This window comes from Acomys russatus, chromosome 21 (assembly GCF_903995435.1).
Source record: "Acomys russatus chromosome 21, mAcoRus1.1, whole genome shotgun sequence".
In the NCBI taxonomy this organism is placed as follows: Eukaryota; Metazoa; Chordata; class Mammalia; order Rodentia; family Muridae; genus Acomys; species Acomys russatus.
The window spans coordinates 56,818,959-56,839,332 of NC_067157.1; the positions used below are offsets into that span (position 1 = coordinate 56,818,959).

At 48.6% G+C, this 20,374-nt stretch overlaps 1 protein-coding gene across 2 annotated transcripts in view; it reads right to left on the reverse strand.

Moving 5' to 3' along the window:
* The window catches only part of Mpc1 (mitochondrial pyruvate carrier 1), a 363,284-nt gene that overhangs the window by 9,548 nt on the left and 333,362 nt on the right, over window positions 1–20,374 (reverse strand). Inside the window, exons 1-2 of one of the 2 annotated variants that reach the window (XM_051164212.1) lie at window positions 7,432–7,585; window positions 6,713–6,716 (exon numbers count right to left, since the gene is read on the reverse strand). The exons of the other annotated variant lie outside the window; for it this stretch is intronic. Coding sequence (XP_051020169.1) covers window positions 6,713–6,716; window positions 7,432–7,502 — 75 coding nt within the window. The 5' untranslated portion in view covers window positions 7,503–7,585. Of the gene's footprint in view, window positions 1–6,712; window positions 6,717–7,431; window positions 7,586–20,374 lie in introns of those variants that run through there. 2 annotated transcript variants of the gene reach the window in all.

A 20,374-nucleotide genomic window follows, 5' to 3' on the forward strand; every position in this document is an offset into this window, starting at 1 on the left:
GCTTGCTCAGCCAGCTTTCCCTTACAACCCAGAGCCATGAGCCCATGGGTGGCACCAGCCACAGCTGACTTGGCCCTCCCATATCAATCACCAACTAAGAAAATGTTGTACAGGCTTGCCTACAGTACAGACATACCGAGACACTTCCTCAGTCCAGGTTCCCTCCTCGCAGATGAGTCTATTAAGTTAACATAAAAACTAGCCAGCCCTATCACCCGTGGTGAATGCTAAGGATTTTTCCTGCTTTTAATTGCCCACCAGACTTCTATTTGCAGGCTCAGAGCTTTCAGCAAAAGAATCCTGAATCCTAGTTCCTGTACTATATGCTATTTTCCAATCTGAGCTTGTTTCCTATATGTCTTTGCATGATTTCCTAGCTCATTTCCTTTTGGCACTGAACAATATGCGACCGTCTGATGCACCATTAACCACTCGCCCACTCCCACTGACAGACAACTTGTTTGATACCCAGTTTGGGCGATTATCATAGAGCTGCTATAAACAGCCATATGTAGGTCCTGTGTGGAAATCACCCTCAGGTGCCCTGTTTACCGCAGGAGCATGGCTTCTGATGTATTAGAAAGCCTGAACTGCCATCCTGAGCACTGCGCCATTTGCATCCCATCAGGATGAAGAGCCCTTGTGGCTCCAAAGCCAGAACTGCACCGTCATAATTTATTTATTATTATGTATACAATGTTCTTCTGCCTGCAAGTAACACCTGTAGTCCAAAAGAGGGCACCAGATCTCATTATAGATGTTTGTGAGCCACCATGTGGTTCCTGGGAACTGAATTCTGGACCTTTGGAAGAGCAGCCAGTGCTCTTAACCTGAGCCATCTCTCCAGCCCAGGTAATAGTCTTCATTTATCAGTTATCGTGTGTGTGTGTGTGTGTGTGTGTGTGTGTGTGTGTGTGTGTGTGTGTGTGTGTGTTGGAGAGACAGACATGGGGTGCTGGGAACTGAACTCTTATATTTTTGGTTGTGAGCCTAGCCTTTAACGGCTGAGCCGTCTATCCAGCCCATCAGTTATCTTTTTCAAACACTTTTTAGATCTGTGACTTTTTCTCCTTCACATAGCCAACTAAATTGTTTTCTGAGACCGAGTCTCCTTGTGTAACCCAGGCTGGTTTGGAATCTCAGTTCTCTTGCCTCCAATCCTGAGTATGGCGTTGACAGGCATGAACTACCATGTAGCTAAAAGTAGTAGATTTTGTTGTTGTAGTTTTCTAGACAGGGTTTCTCTGTGTGCAACCCTGGCTGCCCTGTCACTGTGTAGACCAGGCTGGCCTAGAACTCAGAGATCCACCTGCCTCTGTCTCCCAAGTGCTGGGAATAAAGGTGTGCACCACCACACTTAGTCTTAATGAAGGTTGGTTCACCCACACTTTCTTTCACTTATCTTGCCTTTGGTATTGTATTTAAAAAGTCATGCCTACCCCAGATAACTTAGATTTTCTATCATATTCTATAGTTTGCACTTTATGTTTTGCCCTATAAATGTAAATTGAGTAAATTTTTTGCTAAAGACATAGGATGTGTCTAAATGTTTTGTTTAATGTGGTAGCTTTAATTTGTTAAAGACTATCTTTGCTACATTATTTTTTCTTTGCTCCTTGGCTGAAGTTCAGTTGACTGTACTGGTGTGCGTTTACTTATGACCTGTCTATTTCGTGCCATTGGTCTATTTGTCTATTCCCATGTTAGCAGCACAGGCTTGACTACTGTAGCTTTACAGTAAACTGTAAAACTGGGTATTGCCAGCCTTCCACCTTTGTTCTTCCTCAGTACTATCTGGGTCTTCTGCTCGCCACATACCTACTAATTTATTGTCATTATTTTTTGGTATTGTTGGGCATCAAACTTTACATGGAGCCCAGAATCCATTTTCTGATACCTACAAAATGATTTTGTGGGTATTTTAGCTGGCATTGCACTGGTTCTGTAAGCTAGGCTGGGAAGAATGGACGTCTTGAAGATGTAGAGTCTCTCAATGCATGGACATGGAGTAGCTCCACTCCACCACTCAGTTCTTTGAAAGCTTTCCCAGTGTGTTGTCAGATAGCTCTTACACAGCCTTCTGCTACATTTTTTTTTTATCGACATCTATTTAATTTAGGGATAGGAATGTAGCTTAGTGGTAGACTGTGTGCTTAACATGCACAAGAGCCCAGATTCATCAACAGCCAGTCAGCCAAACCAAACAGCCTTTGAGTGTGACAAAGCCAACAGACCCAGCCTTTGAGTGTGACAATGCAAATGGCCGTGTGCTCCAAGCTCAAACTGCATTTGTTAATGAAGCATATAGGGAAGCAATTGCCCTCACGTTGGCAGTGTGCCCTGACCCTTGCTACTCTTTATTGGGTTTTGATTTGGTTTGTTTTTTTTTTTTTTTTTTTTTTTTGAGTCAGGGTTTCTCTGTGTAGCCCTGGCTGTCCTGGATTTGCTTTGTGGACCAGGGTGGCCTCGAACTCACAGTGATCCACCTGCCTCTGCATCCCAGATTACAGGCATTCAACACCTCCCAGCTAGTCGGAATTCCTTATATGCTGTTAAAAAAAAATAATACTAGGGAATATCTTTGCCTAGGTCTTGACCTTGGTGAAGAGTTAAGCTTCTCATCAATACTGATAAATATTTTTTTCTTGTGGATAGTCAGCAATTGTGTATTACTGTTCATTCTACATGGGGAAACACAGTAAGCACTACCAAGTCAGCCAGTTACATGCCGGATAAAGCAGAACAGTAAAGGACAACTACCTCAGAATAAGCTTGTCAGTAGTGACTGGCTGCTCAGGCGTTTCCCCTAAGCTTATTTTATTTCCTAATGTCTGTTGTGCACTGCTGACTGCAGCCTCTTATTTTACTAAAGGGACTGATAGAATTTGCTACATTTCTTTGAAAGCATTGAGAACAATTTAGGGAACATAGTTTACTATAAACTCATTTATAACATACTTTTATCATACTGAAAGGATCCAATGGCAAGCCTAGATGACTTATAAAACACTATTTAAATGGGATGAGATTTTAAGGTTGTCTGGATTATAATTCTGTATTTTTCTAGAAGATACTCACCTATATTTGGATTATTGTTGCAAAATTTTATCTAACATTTTATTGGTAATTTAACAATCAGAACACTGTTAAATGACAGCAAAGAGCTCTGTAAACTGGACACTGCAGCTGTAAGAGACTCATGCTAGGCCTCTAGCATTCCATTTTCATTAATTCTGAAGGTCAATAACAGGACAGCAAAGTGCTGAGAGTCTAAATGCAGCCGCTGAGAGAAGGGAAGCATGGGCAGGGAGCACACAGAGGAGGTTCTCAGCTGGGCAGGGTGTGCACACCTTTACTCCCAGCACTTGGGGGACAGAGGCAGAGGCAGAGGCAGAGGCAGGCGGGTCTCTGTAAGTGCAAGGTCAGCCTAGTCTACAAAACAAGTTCCAGGCCAGCTGTGCCACACAGAGGACTTGTCCCAACCCCTCAGCCTTGACCTCAAAAAGGCAAAAGAACCTCAACCCCGCTTTCTCTCAGGACTGTTTCTGTGCATCGCTGCTCTTCCTTCGGTCCTAAGCTGACAATGCTGTTTTGGCTTCACAAATTGTGTGTTGAAAGGACTCAAGTTTTCTGATTAGTCAAGTTTTCTCATATGGAAGCTGGTACTTGGTTATTCCCAACTCTGATATTCCATGTTTAGGAAGCAGTCCCTTTATCTAATACAACTTTTCTTCTGGGCAACAATAAACTCTTTAAAAAAAAAAAAAAACTCTTAAAGCTCCTGGGAGCTCAGAAGTTAAAGTCAGTGCGGAACAGAACACCTCATTAACGAGAACACTCATTGCCAACATCTCACTAACCTCAGACTTGTAAGCATGCTGAGTGACTGACTTTAAAACATTATACAGCTGGGCAAGGTAGTGCACACCTTTAATCCCATCACTCAGGAGGCAGAGGCAGGTGGATCACTGTGAGTTTCAGGCTAGCCAGTCTACAAATCGAGTCCAGGACAGCCAAGGCTACACAAAGAAACTCTGTCTTGAAAAACAAAAACAAAACAAAACAAAAAAGCATTGTATAACCTGGATTCTACCTAAGGAATAGGTGGTGTGTATGTGTCTGTGTGTGTCTGTGTCTGCATGTGTCTGTGTGTGTGCATAGTCATCTCTGCTTTAATTAGAAACAAATAAATCTGTACACATACAGTCCTTAAAATACAAGTCATCTCACTGCTCACTCTAATTTAACCAAAAATCTACATGGAAGAAATAGAAAGGAAAAAAAAAAGGCTATTTTACTTAATTTTGTCAGTAAAGTACATAAGGAAATAGTTTCTTAAGAGAAAGACTTTGAAAAGCCAGGTGTGGTGAGACACATCTTTAATCCCAGGACTCAGGAGGCAAAGGCAGATATGTCTCTGTGAGTTCAAGGTCAACCTGGTCAACATAGTAAATTCCATGACAGCCAGAGATATGCAGGGCTCCTGTCTCAAAAACAAAACAAAACACTTAAAAATAAAAATTAAAAGGTTAGAGAGGCGGCTCAGCAGGTAAGAGCACCTGGGTTGCAGTGTCAACATGGCGCCTCACAGTTGTCTGCGCTGCCAGTCCCAGGAGCTCTGACACCTATTCTGGTCCCCATAGGTACACACACTCAGGCACACATCAAACACGCAAAATAAAGGAATTGGAGGGCTGAGGGTATAACTCTGCAGGCCTTATAATGCCTACCAAAGACACAAGTCCTGATTTTGAGCCTCAACATTAAAAAAAGAAAAAGGATGCCAGGCGTGGTGGTGCACACCTTTAATCCCAGCACTCGGGAGGCAGAGGCAGGTGGATTGCTGTGAGTTCAAGGCCAGCCTGTACTATAAAGCAAGTCCAAGATAGCCAAGCCAGTCCAAGACCCTGTCTGGAAAGAACAACAAGAAAAAAAGAAAGAAAGAAAGGAAGGAAGGAAGGAAGAAAGGAAGGAAGAAAAGAAAAGAAAAGAGAAACCTGGGAAGTTCTTGCTCTGAGATTCTGATCAATGACCAAGTACAGCAGCGTGGCTGCTCTGCAGGCTGAGGTGCTCGAGCTCACCCTGAGTCCCAGCACTCAAGGCCAGTCCCAGGAAAACAGAAAGTCCTCTCAAAGGAAGACATCTTACCGAGATGAGAGGATGGTGAAGAAAAGACTGATGGGTAAAAAGAGTTATAGAAATTTAAGGCACTGGGCAGTGGGGGCACACACCTTTAATCCCAGCACTCAGGAGGCAGAGGCAGAAAGATCTCTGTGAGTCTGAGGCCAGCCTGGTCTACAAAGCAGGTCCAGGACAGCCAAGGCTACACAGCGAAACCCTGTCACAGGAAAAAAAAATAAACTCAAGGCAATAAATATATAATATTAATTATAATAAATTATCTGAGGCTACCTTTAGTGATACACACCTTTAATCCCAGCACTCTAGGGGCAGGGACAGGAGGATTTCTGTGAGTTCTAGGTCAGCAAGGGCCACATAGTGAAACCCTAACTCAAAAATAAATAAAACAGATATGTTTCAAGCACTGGAGCTACTAAAACACAAAACTAAACTTCACAAAGCTAGGAGGCAACAGAACTAGTTTGCTTAGCAGGAACGCAAGAAGCCCTGGGTTTCCTGAGCCCAGGTAAAGCACATGCCTGTCCCAGTACTCAAGAGGTGGAGACAAAGGAGCACAAAGGATCACGATTCTCCTCAGCTACAGAGTGAACTGGAAGGCCAGGCTGCACGAAATGAGGCCTTGCCGCAAAAAGAAAAAAAAAAGTGCTTCAGTTTAAAAAGTACTGAGATCTTAAGCTGACAATGGATGTAAATAAAGTGTAATAAGTCATTGCTAAGGGGCTGCAGAGGTGGCTCAGAGGTTAAGAGCACTGGCTGCTCTTCCAAAGGTCCTGAGTTCAATTCCCAGCAACAACATGGTGACTCACAACCATCTATAATGTGATCTGATGCCCTCTTATGTCATGCAGGAGTATATGCAGGTGGAACACTGTATACGTAATAAATAATTCTTTTTTTTAAAAAGTCATTGATAAATGCAAAAGACTAGAACTTTAACAGTAGAGTCATGATTACATTTTTCTGTTTGATTTATTCTCCCTTCCTAAAGTAAAGCAGGGTTGCTGGGGGAAGGGGTATCTAGAAGAAATAACTGGAAATATAAAACTCTATGGTAAGTTCCAGAAAGAAAAGTTTTTCCCTCAGAAGAGAAAAAGCTAAGTTTAAAATTTGCCTCTCGACACTCTCCCTCTTTTTTCTTTTCTGTCTTGTTTTTGAGGCAGAGTTTCTCTGGTTGTCCTGATACCCGTTTTGTAGCCCTCCATCCTGCCTCTGCCTTCCTCCACTGGGATTAAAGTCACACCCCACCACTGCCTGGCTCCGAATTAACTATTGAAAAGAAAATTAAAAGGCAGCCCTCTCCTTACCTAAGTTTAAAAATCACAAGAAAATAAAATTATGCTTGGAAATATTTTAAACTGTTTCTAAGCTTTGTGAGATACTTATAAATAGAAGCGGGCACCGGGACATTATAATTGAAAATCAGTTCCAGAAAGTGCCTCTTCAGTCTCTCAACGGAACATACAAGTGCAAGTAAAAGCCAGTTCTCAGACTTGGCTGTGGTTGACAAAACACTGGCCCGGTCCCCTTACCCCCTCCCCCATGCATAGCCTGCAACTTAAAGTGGGCAAACTGTGCTGGGGTGGGGAGGCGAAACCACTTCGATGCTGCGCATTCTAGCGCCCAGCTCCAGGCAGTAGCGCATCCAGGGACATTCCAGCACCTCTCCCGCCACGTCCCAGGCCCGTGACGAAGGGGACCCGAGGAGGGGGAGGAGGTTGGTACTCAGTGTCCCCACGTCAACCAGGAAAGGGCATCCCGACGGCCAGCCCAGGATCGGCGCCCTCACAGTCTCCCAGCGTCTTTTAGTCACCGGGCCAGTTGTCCCCTGTCACCTGCCATTCCCCAGGTCGCCGTGCCCGCAGGCGATGTCCCCTTGGCCACTTGCCGTCCTCTCAGTCACGGGTGGGAACGCCGTCCCTGCAGTCTCCCCACGGAGCTCTGTTCTCTGTCACCAGGCATTCCCTAGTCGCCCTGACCCGGGGCGTAGTCCCCTTGTGCACCGGTGGGAGAGGCGTCCCCTAAATCACCCGCCGTCCCCTCTGGCACCGGGGGGAGCGGCGTCCCCCTAAGGCACCCGCTGTCTTCTCAGTCCCGGGTGGAAGTGGCGTCCCTTCCGTCCGGGGTGGGAGCGGCGTCCCTTCCTCCCCTGCTGTCCAGCGGTCCCGGGTAGGAGCGGCGTCCCCCTTCTCCCCGGTCCCGGGTTGGGAACGCCGTCCGCCGGCGCGCGCGGCTCTCCCACCTTGGCACCGAGCCGCGGGGGTGTCCCTCACGGCCTACCCGTTCGCTCACCTCATGAGATAGTCCCGAAAGTCCTTGCTCCGGACATAGTCCGCCGCCTTGCGCACCAGCGCCCCAGCCATGGCCGTGCCGTTCGCAGCGACACCGCTACCCAAACAGGTGACAACAGCGTCGACCCAGCTGAGGCCCTCGGCGCTCTCACCCCTCGCCCGTCTCACGACACCCGGGTTCGCTTGACGGCCGCCCGGCGCTCCGCCTATGGGAACGCGCTAGGCTGCAGTGCACGTCTGTGATTGGCTGGCGCGGGCAACACACCTCCTGCCTGCCCCCGCGCGCGCCGCGGGGCTGCTGTCGTAAAAGGGCCGGCGAGGACAGCCCGGCGGTTGCTAGGGACCGTGAGGGTGACACTTCTCTGCCCCGGGGGCCGTGGGCTAGCTTGCGTGGTCCTCCGGGGGGGCGGGGGCGGTTGGGGAGGCGTGGCGGGTAGGTAGGGCTCCTGTCATCCATTTGCGTCTGCAGAGAGCCGGTGAGATCCTGCAAGCTGGCGGCAACCGGCTCTGGATGGAGTCAGCCAGTGCAGAGGAGGAAGGCAGTTAAAAATAGCAGGAAGCCTCAGTCTCCACAATCGTGGCTGCCCACGTGCGGAAAGGAAAGGAAGGTTACGTAAGTCCTCTCGGAGTGCACACTGGAGCGATAGCTGGGACACCCGCACAGGCCTGTGTTGAGGTCCAGAGCCACGGCCGAGACGTGGCGGGTGCCAGGCTGCAGAACAAATTGAGCTGAAGGAAAGGAAGAAGGTCACTACCACCTCCTGCTCGCCCCCAGGAAAGGAAAAGCGATCGAGTCTCCTCTGCTTTAAACCCGATAGCACAAAGAACACCCTGCCTTCAATCCTCACCCTAAAATGTCACTATCTCAGGAGATAGGGCTGCTCCCAGCCACACCTGAGATGACCTCATTAATGCCTGTCCCCTGGGTTCATTAAAATGTCGGTCTTTGTTTACTAAAAACAAACTGAAGATGGCAGTCTCCACGTTTATAGGGCTGAGAGTGTAACACACTTGGTAACCTTCTTGCCTGGTTTGCCCCGGAAGCCTTGCATAAACCAGGCGGGGTGGTGAATCAGGGGGTGGAGGCAAGATGACCAGGAGTTCAAGGTCACCACTGACCAAGCCCTCAGAGTTGGCAGTTGCGATGACTGTTGTTAAGCAAACCTTACTTCAGTGATTTCCCCCTTCTGCATACAGAAAACTTGTGCTCCTTCTCTCAGGTTTAACTTTGGCCAATTTATTCTCTCTTCCTTACAAAAGCACAATTTGAAACTGGGCACTGTGGCTTAAGTCTTTAATCCCACCACTCTGGAGGCAGAAGCAGGAGGATCTGAGTTTGGGCCAGCCTACTCAACAAAGTTAGTTCCAGAACAGCCAGGGCTACTCAGAGAAACCGTGTCTCAAAAGAAAAACAAACAAACAAAATGAAAAACAAAAGCACAATTTGGGGGTTATACGCCAAAGCAAGGAAAATTGAGTCATTTAGAATGCTTCTGGGACTCTGGCAGGCACTGGCAGAAATGTACATGTTTTTATGTCAACTTGGCACAAAGCTAAAGACATCTGGAAAAAGGGAACCTGTACTGAGAAAATGCCTCCATAAGATCAGGCTGTAGCCAAGCCTGTAGAGCATTTTCTTAATTAGGGGGTGATGGGGGAGGGCCCAGCCCATTGTGGGTGGTGCTACCCCCTAGGCATGTGGTTCTGGGTTCTATAAAAAGGAATTGTGAGCAAGTCATGAGGAACAAGCCAGTGAGCAGCACCCCTCCATGGCCTCTGCATCATGAGCTCCTGCCTCCAGGTCCCAGCCCTGATTGAGTTCCGTCAGGGCTTCCTTAGATAATGAACAGTGAGGTGGAAGTGTGAGCCAAATAAACCCTTTCCTCCCCGACATGATTTTGGTCATGGTGTTTCACCGCAGAAATAGAAACCCTAACAAAGACACATCAGCTTTAATGGGGAAGTGACTGAGACAATTTTATTAAATGAACGTGACATGCTGGCTTCCAAACATTTGTGTTTCTGTCTGCAGGCTACTGCTGCCGGCTTTCATCTGGGTATTTTTCCGCCCCTCACCCCAGCTTCTCTTTGTGTTTTATGCTAAGACTGCCTCTGAGACTCAGCAGCCAAGCTTCAGAGATGAAGGGACCACTGAGAGGGCATGAGGGTTGGAGACAGAGAACAGTCCGCATCTGGGCTCAGGGAACACTGTGGAAGGGGTGGGGGAGGGGCAAAAGGAACACAAGAACTGGAGGAAGGGTGGGTGTTGCGGGTGTTGCGGAACACTACCCTCAGAGCAGAGCAGCCACCATTTTCATCTGATGAGCTGTGTCTGTTTGCACTGCAGCGTCACTAGTAGGCTTTCCGACTGACTACTTACAGTCCCTCAGAGGAGGATGGGGTAAAGAGGGTCCTTGGGCCCTCACCCGAGATTCCAACTGCTCCCTCCTGTGTCTTGCAGCCACTTGTGTGCAATTCTGCCTTAACTGGACTGTTCTCCAGGTCTCAGGGGATGCTAGACTGTTTAGGCTGGGGAAAGGTAAACCAGGGAGGAACTCCACCTATGCCACTGTGGGGATAAACCAGGGAGGAACTCCACCTATGCCACTGTGGGGAAGCCGCCACCCACTGCCACTGCCCTGGTGTCTCCCACACTGCTGTAAGCCACCCTTCACCCATTCTTTGTAAATAAGCCCAATAAACTCCATTGGTTCCTAGGGTGAACTTTGGTGGAGTTATACTTTATATTGTCTTTGTGGCGTTACGAGGACTGGCAGACCCCGTGTACGTCTCCTCAGGAAAGCAATTCTCAAAACATGAGCACTGATGTAACTTCCTTCTAACTAGGTCTCGCCCTGTAAAGATTCTGCTAAGCCTGTAGCAGAAAGTCGGGCCCAAGCTCAGCACACACAGATCTCTGGGCCATTCCTGATGCGTGTCGTAGCACCAGTTAACATTAAAGAATGGAAGACAAACACTTAGTGACATTAAAGACAGAAGATGCCTTTGAGAATGGATATGGCAGGGCTTTGATGGAACCAAACTCATTTTCTGTAACTTTAGCCTGTGACACACGGGCTATGGACATACAATAGTGCAAGCCTGTAATAACCCCTTCTGCCCCAAGGCGTGACAGGGTCAGGAATATACATACAGACTAGGAAGCAAGGATCCTTGATTAGTGGTAGTATTTTTTGTTTTCTTTTTCAAGACAGAGTTTCTCTGTATAGTCCTGGTGTCCTAGGACTCACTCTGTAGACCAGGCTGGCTTCTGCCTCCCAAGTGCTGAGATGTGCCACCCTTGCCTGGCTTTGTATTGGTATTTTTGAGACAGTTTCAGGCTGACATCCAACTCACTATGTAACCTAGGACAGCCTTGAACTTCTGAGTCTCATGTCTTCATCTTCAAGTACTGAATTATAGGCGCGTGCCACCATGCCTTGTTTGTGCAGTGTCGGGGTGAAACCTAGGATTTTGCTCATATAGCAAGCCCTCTGCCCTCTGAGTTCATCACCCATGACATCATGAACAACCCTGTGTGCCCACCAGCACCAGGCATATATTTTTTCTCCCCATTACAACTCAGAAGATGGCTGTAAGCAAATGCCATGGCTTCTTGAGTCAAACTCAACTTATCTTATAGGACCAGTGAGGAGATTCCCCCTGCAAAGGCTCCTGGACTGAGAGCTGCCTGGCTTTCTCCTCTCATGGTTTTCTTTTGCTCATGAGCAGGGCATCAGGCGAGCTGTGGGAATAGCCCCCTGCAGAGAGCCAACTGGAGAGATGGCAGGGGACCCAAAGCCTCAGTGTGGGAGATTCTGGTTCCTGCCCAGTTGAGTATTTGCAGAATACTCAGAGGCCTTTGTCCCACTGTCCTGTTAGTACTGCCAGGACCGCATCAGGACTGGCCTCCTAACAGGCCCTCTTCAGGACCTTGGAGCTTTCTATTAGCTCCCAGACATGGAGCAGAGTGACACAGTATGCTGAAGTAAAGGAACAGAACCAGGAAGTCCCACTCCATTAACGACCTTGCCTGGAATGCACAGCCAGCTCTCCCGGGCCACGAGAGCCACACTTTCCCATTCCTGCATGTCGAGAAAGAACTGTCCTCATGGTAGATGCATCTGCCTGAAGGAGGATGTGGGCAGTTCAGTCTAAAGCCCAAGAGAATGTGACAGCAGGTACACTGGCTAATAATTTCCTGGAAGGTTCGGACAGTGTGTGGAAGGTACAAAGGCCAGTTACTGGCTTTTTTGAGGCCAGTGCACAAGGTGAGCGTTAAGAGTCAGGAGGGAGCGTGCCTCCTAAGCCCATGATGCTCTGAAGGACAGTCACAACATGGTCTCTGCGAACGGCTTCCTCTGAGGGCATGGTTCAGAATCAATGAGGTGGGAGGTGTCTAAAGTTATAGGCCCGAAGGATGCTTGTCTTCCTTACAGAGCTCTGTCTCAGGCCACCGTCTGTAGGCAGCAGGTACACACTGTGTGCAGGGCATAATTGGCCTGTGTCGCATTTGAGGTTTTCTCCCTTGTGCAGGGGCATCTGAGCATTCTCCCTAGAGCTTCAGCACTCGCTGCATTTCCATAGAGCTGCTGCAAGCACAAGGAAGCCCTAAGGCTGAAATGCAACAGCTATGTCCCCACTGCCACCACCACTACCATCACCACTGCCCACACCACGGCCACCAGTAACATTTTGGGTTTTGCTTTCTTTTTCTTTTTCTTTTTTTTTTTCTCTCAAGACAGGGTTTCAATGTGTAGCTCTGGCTGTCCTGGAACTCACTGTGTAGACCAGGCTGGCCTGGAACTCACTGTGTAGACCAGGCTGGCCTGGAACTCACTGTGTAGACCAGGCTGGCCTGGAACTCACTGTGTAGACCAGGCTGGCCTGGAACTCAGAGATTCATCTGCCTCTACCTCCCAAGTGCTGGGATCAAAGGTAATATTTTCAATTTTTAATTGAACATTTTTGTGAGTTGTATTGTAATGTTTTCAGTCCTTAGACGTGAACCCAGGACCTTGTGCATGCTAAATACACACTTTGTCATTAAGCTACCCCACGCCCCCCACCAGCCTCAGCATCTCAGGGTATGTATCTGATGATCAGGATCACTGCCGTATCTGTCACCTCAGTACTCATCAGTTCTTTATGTTGGAGCCTGAAAACATGTCCCTGTGTCATGGTGCATGCCAGCACTGAGGAGGCAGAATCAGACAGAGCTCTGTAAAACTAGGGTCAGTCTGGTCTACACAGTGCGCGTTCTGCCAGCCAGGGCTACATAATAGACCCTGTCTCCAACACCAACGTTTTCATAGTCCTGGGATGCAGCTCAGGGCCTAGTGTCTTACTTTTGTCACTGCTATGACAAAACACCTCACACATTATCTCGGCTCATGATGTGGGGGGATTTCACTGCAGCACTTGGGTTCCGTGTGCCTTGCTCCCTTCTCGTTTTTAAATAACGGAACACCTTGTGAGTTCTCGGTGCCTTCCTAATTTCAGTAGATGCCAACTGAACGCCACAGGGGCCAGTGCTGTGGGTGGATCTCCTGCAACAGACCAGGCTAGAAGCCACCAAACTGAGGGGAGGCTGCTCTGGGGCCCACAGAGGGATCACGGTTAGAGGGGTTTCCGCCACTTCCCAACAGGGGTACCCGCCATTTCCCAACAGGCAGTGGACAAGACAGGGAGGTTCATTGGTCCACAGAGGAGTAGTCTGAGATAGCCCTGTTCTTCCTCTACGCCCTGTCTTCATGTCTCAGTAAAACAACAACAACAACAACAAAAACAACAACAACAACAACAAAAACTGTGAACTGCCCACCTCTGCTTTCTGTCTCTACCGCCAGCCCTCTGCTTAGCCCATTACAACACCCGTGGAGCCAAGGGTGGCTGGAAGGATCTCAGACTAGACATTAAAGCCAGTTATAATGGGGGCGGTGAGCTGCTGGGGCTTGGGCCCTGATGACTGGTCCCACACAAGCACTTGCCTTCCTTCCCTCTCTGTATGCCAGGGTCTGGTTCTCAGGCCACAGACAAAGAAGTCACAAAAGAAGGGTCTCTCGGGGCACTGCGGCTTCCTAGTGAATAAATGGAAGAGAGACAAAGGAGTAGGAACCATCGCCAGCGCACAGTGGCTGTGAATGTGAGGAAGCCATGTGCTGGTCAGCGAAGGCTAAAATTCCCCTGCAGAAAGCCAGGGCCTGCATCGCGGCACAGCACAAGGCTCTCAGCCGAGCCACAGACATTACTGTTAGTTCCTGCAGGGACACAGGCTGTGCCCTCACGGGCCGAGGTGCAAAGGGGAGCTTCTTGGAAGACTGTTTGCATCAGAACGTTGGTCATTGTCTGTTCTGAGTCTTCATGAACCCTGACTAGCTGGGTCTGAGATCAGCCTGCATCCCAATAGCCCCAGGGCTGGTCTGCACAGAACATCTTACAGGTTGAGGTTGGTGATCCTGTCGTGACCTTTCTGAGTTGGGGCACCCTGAAATGCTCAAAGTTGCCCACAAGTGGAAGTCATTAAATCCCATGGGGCCTCACTTTTTAAATCTATAACATGGATATGGTAACTCTTATGTTAGACTCTGTAGGTGGCCGAATTCTTAAGAAAACTCAGAGAGATTACATCCATGGCAATGAGAAAATCAATGATGGGACACGTACTTACCCAGTCTCGTTTCCAGTACCAAACAAAGAAAAGGAATGACATCTTGGTGCTGTCACAGCATACTTTGCAATCTTCCTGTCCCTACCTTCCTTCCTTTCGTCCTCTTGAAGGACCCTCTGCGCCTGTCTACCTGCTATCCTCCTTCTCCAGTTAAAAGGCTAGGTCGCAGCCCTCTGACGCTGCAGGCATTAGCTCTCCTCTCACAGGGCATAGGGCCACTAAAGGGCTCCCTGCTGATACTCCGGCTATCTGTCCTGGTCCACATGTGCGCTTCTCTTGTGTAAGGCCCTGTTCCCATGCAGGGTGAAAAGCCGAGTTCCGGTAAGCTAGATCAACGGCGAACTGACATGTCTCTGTTTACAGATCTCCCACGAGGAGGCTCAGCTCCCGGCCACAGTAGGCAAGCACAGCGTCTGGGATTGCCAGAGTGCCAGGCATCTCAGAGGACCAACAGCAACAGAGCAGGAAGCCATCTTTCAGGGGTGTCCAGTGGCCATGCACAGCAGAATGTGAATATTGAAAAGAATGCTTACTGCAGATGTTGCTACACTGACGTGAAACTCTGTGAACTCCTGGTCCTCAAGGGGAAAATTAAGATTATAGGATGGGAGAAAAGGTCTGCAGATCACCTGTCTGATGAGGGCTCCAAATCTGAAACATAAGGAACTCAAGATTCGCCAATAAAATGATAGCCTGCTACATAATAAGCAATGCAGCCAATGTACAGGCAGCCATTAAACGTGGGAGGGTGCCTGATGCCAGCCACACTGCATGACAAGGAGATGCCCCTCAGCGTCATCACTGAATTGTATTTTACGTTTATTTATTTTGGTTTTTCAAGACAGGGTTTCTCTGTATAGCCTTAGCTGTCCTGGACTCACTTTGTAGACCAGGCTGGCCTTGAACTCACAGTGATCCGCCTGCCTCTGCCTCCCCAGTGCTGAGATTAAAGGTGTGTGCTACCACCGCCTGGCTGTATTTTATTTTTTGTGCTATATTTTACATACATGATTCATTTAAATTCAAATGCTAAATCCTTTCGGACTTTTGTTTTGTTTTGTTTTGTATTTTTGAGACAGGGTTTCTCTGTGTAATAGAGCCCTAGCTGTCTTGGACTCGCTTTATAGACCATGAAGCCTTGAACTCACAGAAATCTGCCTGTCTCTGCCTCCCAAGTGCTGGAATTAAAGGTGTGCACCATGATGCCCAGCAGATGCTAAATCTTAACGGACAAAACTTGATGTATATTTGAATTTCATAAAATGTAACCTTCAAAGTATAGCCACATAGCCAAGCTGAAAATGTTTCCTAAACTGAGCCTAGCCATAAAATCATCAGATGCAGTCATATTGACAAAATGGGTTCATCTTTTTTCAGGAGAACTGATTTCCTTTGAAGCAAACTTGACAATTTTAAAATCACATCACCTTAAGTCAAGCAGTCTTACCTCCGCTCCCCTCCTTCTCTCCCTCTCTTTCCTCCTGGTCTCTCCCTCCCTCCCCACAGGGTTTCACTTCTCCCCACATAGCCCAGGCTAGCCTGGAGTTCCTGACTCCGCTGCCAGCTTCTCCAGTGCGGGGATTATAAGCCTGTGCCACCATCATGTCTTGCTTGGCTCACCCACTCTCGTGGCAACTCAGCCACATTACCACGAAACCCGCTGGTTATTATACAGTGGGAGACCGGCTCTTCCATCTGGGGAGTGGCTTTAGTGGTTAAGGTGCACTGTACTGCCTACAGCTGAAGCCTGCAGTCATGCTAAGGACATGAAGTTGCTCTCACTGACGTACGTCCCAGCAGTCTTAGTTGCGACAGCATCCTTGGGGCTAAGTTGGTCCCAAATGAGCTTTCACAGGATGCCCTATACCGCACGTTCAGTCTTTCCTGTGTTTGGGGATTTGGTGAACAGATGACACTGCCATTACTACCTTTGATTTCTGATATTTGTCAAACATTTTACTGCAGAAATTCTAGAATTGGAGTTAAATAAATCCTTACAAAGCTCTACTGAGACTGTATTGGGTTCCCAGACCATAGCACAACCGACTCCATGATGGAAGCATCATTCAGGCCGTAAAACTCAGCACACAGGCAGCACCATCTGCCAGAATGGAAACAAAGGTCTAACCCATCAAAGTCCATAGTTCTGTGAAAGTCTCTACCTTGCATTTTAGCTCCTGAAGTTCCACTTTTGGCTAATTGTTCTTCTTTTCCGAAGCATGTGAACCCAGAACATGTGCTTAAAACCCCCACACTGATGCTCACTGGGATCCCGAACACCCCATGTTGCCGTTGGCTAATGAAGACGTTCTACTGGCTTAAGCGGTCTTCTTTGGTGAATGCCCACACAAAACTCACCAACCAGCACAATGGCCGTGTTTCCCCCTATGGCTCCCAGCACTGCTGGCAGTCAGTGCCGACCCCCACCCCCAACCCAGACACACTACTGCTTATACCTATCCTCAGTGTCCCGGTTCAGACAAGCCCAGGGTACCGACGCAGCAGGAACAACGCTGTTGGGACGGGATCTGTCTGTCCACCTGTAGCTGGCATCTGGAAGGCCCCGAATCTCTGTGCCATGCCCCATCTGTTAGGCTGCCATCGACAAGGTCTCTCTCCGTGTCTGAGACCAAGCGTACACTTGGCGTGTGCTGGTCCCAAGTCTCCTTTATCCACCTCACATTTGAGTACGGTAGCTTAGGTGTGTTTGGAATCTTTGCACCCAAATGATGCTCCAGGCCCTATGCAAAGGGACCTAGCCGTTCTCCAGATGCACAGATGCTTGCTTGATGTCCTGTGGTGCTCCTTAAGCTTTGTGTGCTTTTTGTTTGCATGGAAACCGGGTGTCACGTGGCACAGGCTGGCTGCCCCCGCTCTGATCCTCCTGAGTCCTCTTCCCAGTGCAGGGATTGTAGGCATGCTCCACCCACCACACCTGGGATTCTTCACAATATCTTCCTGTCATTGTGAGTGAATCTTCCTCCTCCCACTCATATTTGCCTTAGTTAAAGCCTTTTGCACCTGGCGGTGGTGGCACATGCCTTTGATCCCAGCGCTTGGGAGACTGAGGCAGGGGGATCACTATGAGTTCAAGGCCAGCCTGGTCTACAAAGCAAGTCCAGGACAGTCAAGGATACACAGAGAAACCCTGTCACAAAAAAAAAAAAAAAAAAAAAAAAAAAAAATATATATATATATATATATATATATGTATGTATGTATGTATTTACTTATTTAAAGCCTTTTGCATTGTTCCAGACAGTGTTGTACATCTTTAGCAGGAAGCCAGTGGGCCACCTTTGGTTCTGTGGCTTCGGCCTCAGTGGGACTGGATAGCAGACCTGGCCAGCTGGCCTAGTGCCCGGAAGCTGAGGCTGGAGGAGGGCAGCACCACCCACAGTGAGCCACGCACATGAGAGCATGGTGGCCTTAGCCTGTTCTCACTCAGAAAACTGAGTGAAGTCTGGTTGGGTTGGCTTGGCTTACTCAACTTCAAAGACACTTCCACGTGGACCTTGGCGACGAGCCCTGATGGCCCTCACGGCTTATCTGAAAGCTAATATTTGCTGTGTGCTCACCAGCTGTCCAAGGGGAGGCCAACAGACAGCAGTCGCATTCCAGAATTTCATCAGTGGAGAAAGGAGTGCGGCTAGCTGTGCCATGTGCCACCCATCCCTTCCCTGTGCCCCGGGGACCCCATAGCTCTGAGAAAGTCACGTGACTGCGTGTCACAGGCCACCTCCCCAAAGCACCTAAGACAGAGTTTCATCCTCACAGAGACTTAGGGCTGCAGCTTTAGCCTGAGACATCTCTCTCCACATGGCTGATAGCATGTCCATATGAGGTTCCCCAGGGACTCACTCTGTGGCAAGTAAGACAGGAGCAGAAGGCAGCAGGGGCGTTTTCTCTAACATGTTAACTTGAGATCAAACCTATGTGTGGCTCAGGTCCTTGTCTGACATTTTCATCTTTCCCACTCACATTTAATTCTTTGTCTGCCCACAGGCATCATCAGGTACTAAAGACTGGTGCCAGGTGGCGCTGCAGGCAACAGGTGAAAGGCTCCGCAGAGCTCACACCCCAACAGAAATGGAGAAGCTGGTGGGAGGGGTGCCTCTATCCCAGGCTCTGCTGTATGCCAGGGCAGGGAGTGACCTAACAGAGATTGGTGGGAGGTAGACAGGGCAGTTGACATGCTTCCTTGAGAGGGTGGCGCTCAAACCCTGGGAGGCTCTGCTCTGAGACTGGGGAGGGTGATGCTAAGTAGATGGCAGAGCGGTGGGGTCACAGGGCGAGGCATCCCAGTATCAGGAGGGAGGTGCTAAGAGGACTCCAGTCAGGGATGCAGGGCAGCAAGCACAGAAGAGGCTGACAGGCACCCTGGCACCTACAGGACAACGGTGCTACACATTATCTCCATGGGTCTGGGTCCGAGAGGCCACAATAAGCTCCCAAGGCTTCAGAAAACACTATGTTCTCTTCAGCAAGTGAAATAAAATCCATGGCATGTGCTCATTGTACATGGTATTATTACATGAAGGACATTTTCTTTGTTTTTTCTTTTCTTTTTGTTTTTGTTTTTGCTTTTTTTTTTTATTTTTCAATAGGGTGTCTCTCTGTGTAGCCTTTGCTGTACTGTACTCACTTTGTAGACTAGGCTGGCCTCAAACTCATACAGACCTACTTGCTTCTGCCTCCCAAGTGCTGGGATTAAAGGTGTGTGCCACCACCGCCCAGCTCCTGTTTTTAATATAATTGTTTCTGTTATTTTGTCACAGTTACAGAAAGCTGACACAAGTCCCAAACAGGGCAAGGGAAAAGGAACATGGGCTATGACACTGGATCACTGGGGACTACCTGGGGAGGATGAGGACTATCTGTGGTGCCTATATGAGCTTCCTAGGGCTGTTAAAGAAACTCTCATGAGTGGATGGCTTAAACAGACACATTTTTCACAGTCACAGAGGTTAGAAGTTCCTGACCAAGGTGTCAGCAGGAATGGCAGTTACTTTTCTCACCAACGTGGTAACAATACCTAAGAGAAACAAGGAGGAAAGATTTGTTTTAGCACATGGCTCAATTCACCATGGCAGGGAAGGCACGGCAAAGAGACAGGAAGGGAAGGCACAGCAGAGGGACAGGAAGGGAAGGCACAGCAGAGGGACAGGAAGGGAAGGCACAGCAGAGGGACAGGAAGGGAAGGCACAGCAGAGGGACAGGAAGGGAAGGCACGGCAGAGAGACAGGAAGGGAAGGCACAGCAGAGGGCTCATTGAGATGGGGAAAAAGGACCTGGAAACGGTGAGACAGGCCAGATCCGGGGCTAGCTGTCACCAAGGTTCTGCCTTTTGTCACCTACGTTAGCCAGTCAGGCCCTATTTCCAAAAGGATGCCAGCGCCCCTGCCCCCAACACACACACAGAATAGCTCTGCCAACTGGGAGCAAAACAGGAAGCCGTGAAGGAAATTGCAGATTCAAACCACTGACAGCACCCGGCTGGTTCCTCCAAGGCCCTTTCTTTGGCTTCCAAGCGGTGTGCTGTCTTTGCGACTCCACAGACTGTCTCCCTCTGTATAGCTGTCTCTGCATCCAAGCTTCCTTTAAAAACAATCTGTTATTTGTATGTGTGTATGTGCACCCGTGCATGGAGGTGTGGGTGCCTACGCACATGTGTGGAAGCCAGAAAAGGGTGTCCTTTTCTACCGTCACTCTGCTCACTCCCAGGAGGCACGGTATCTCCCGGAAGCTGGGTCTTATTCTCAGTTAGGTGGGATGGCGAGTCCCGGTAATCCTCCTGTCTCTGCTCCCCTTTGGTGCTAGGGTTACAAGTGTGCACTGGACACAAATGTGCTTGGCCCTTGTGTTCTGGGATCCAAACTCCATCCTTATTATTACAGGTGCTCTTACCCAGTGAGTCAGCTTTCCTCTTAATTTGGACATTGATTATGCTTGATTAGATCCACCCCCAAAATGGCCTTATCTTGAATCTAAGGCCTCAGTGAAAACCCCATCTCTAGTACAGCCACACTCTTAGATCCTGGAGTCAGGACTTCAATAGATGGTTTGGAAGGAGGCAGGGCATGGTCACATCATTAACAGTAGGTATCCACACTGGGTGTGGTTGTGGGAGGCAGAGGCAGGAGGATCTCTGTGAGTTCGAGGCCAGCCTGGTCTACAAAGCAAGTTCAGGACAGCCAAGGCTACACAGAGAAATCCTGTCTCAAAAACAAAACAAAACAAAATAACAACACCACCAAAAAAACTACAGGCATCA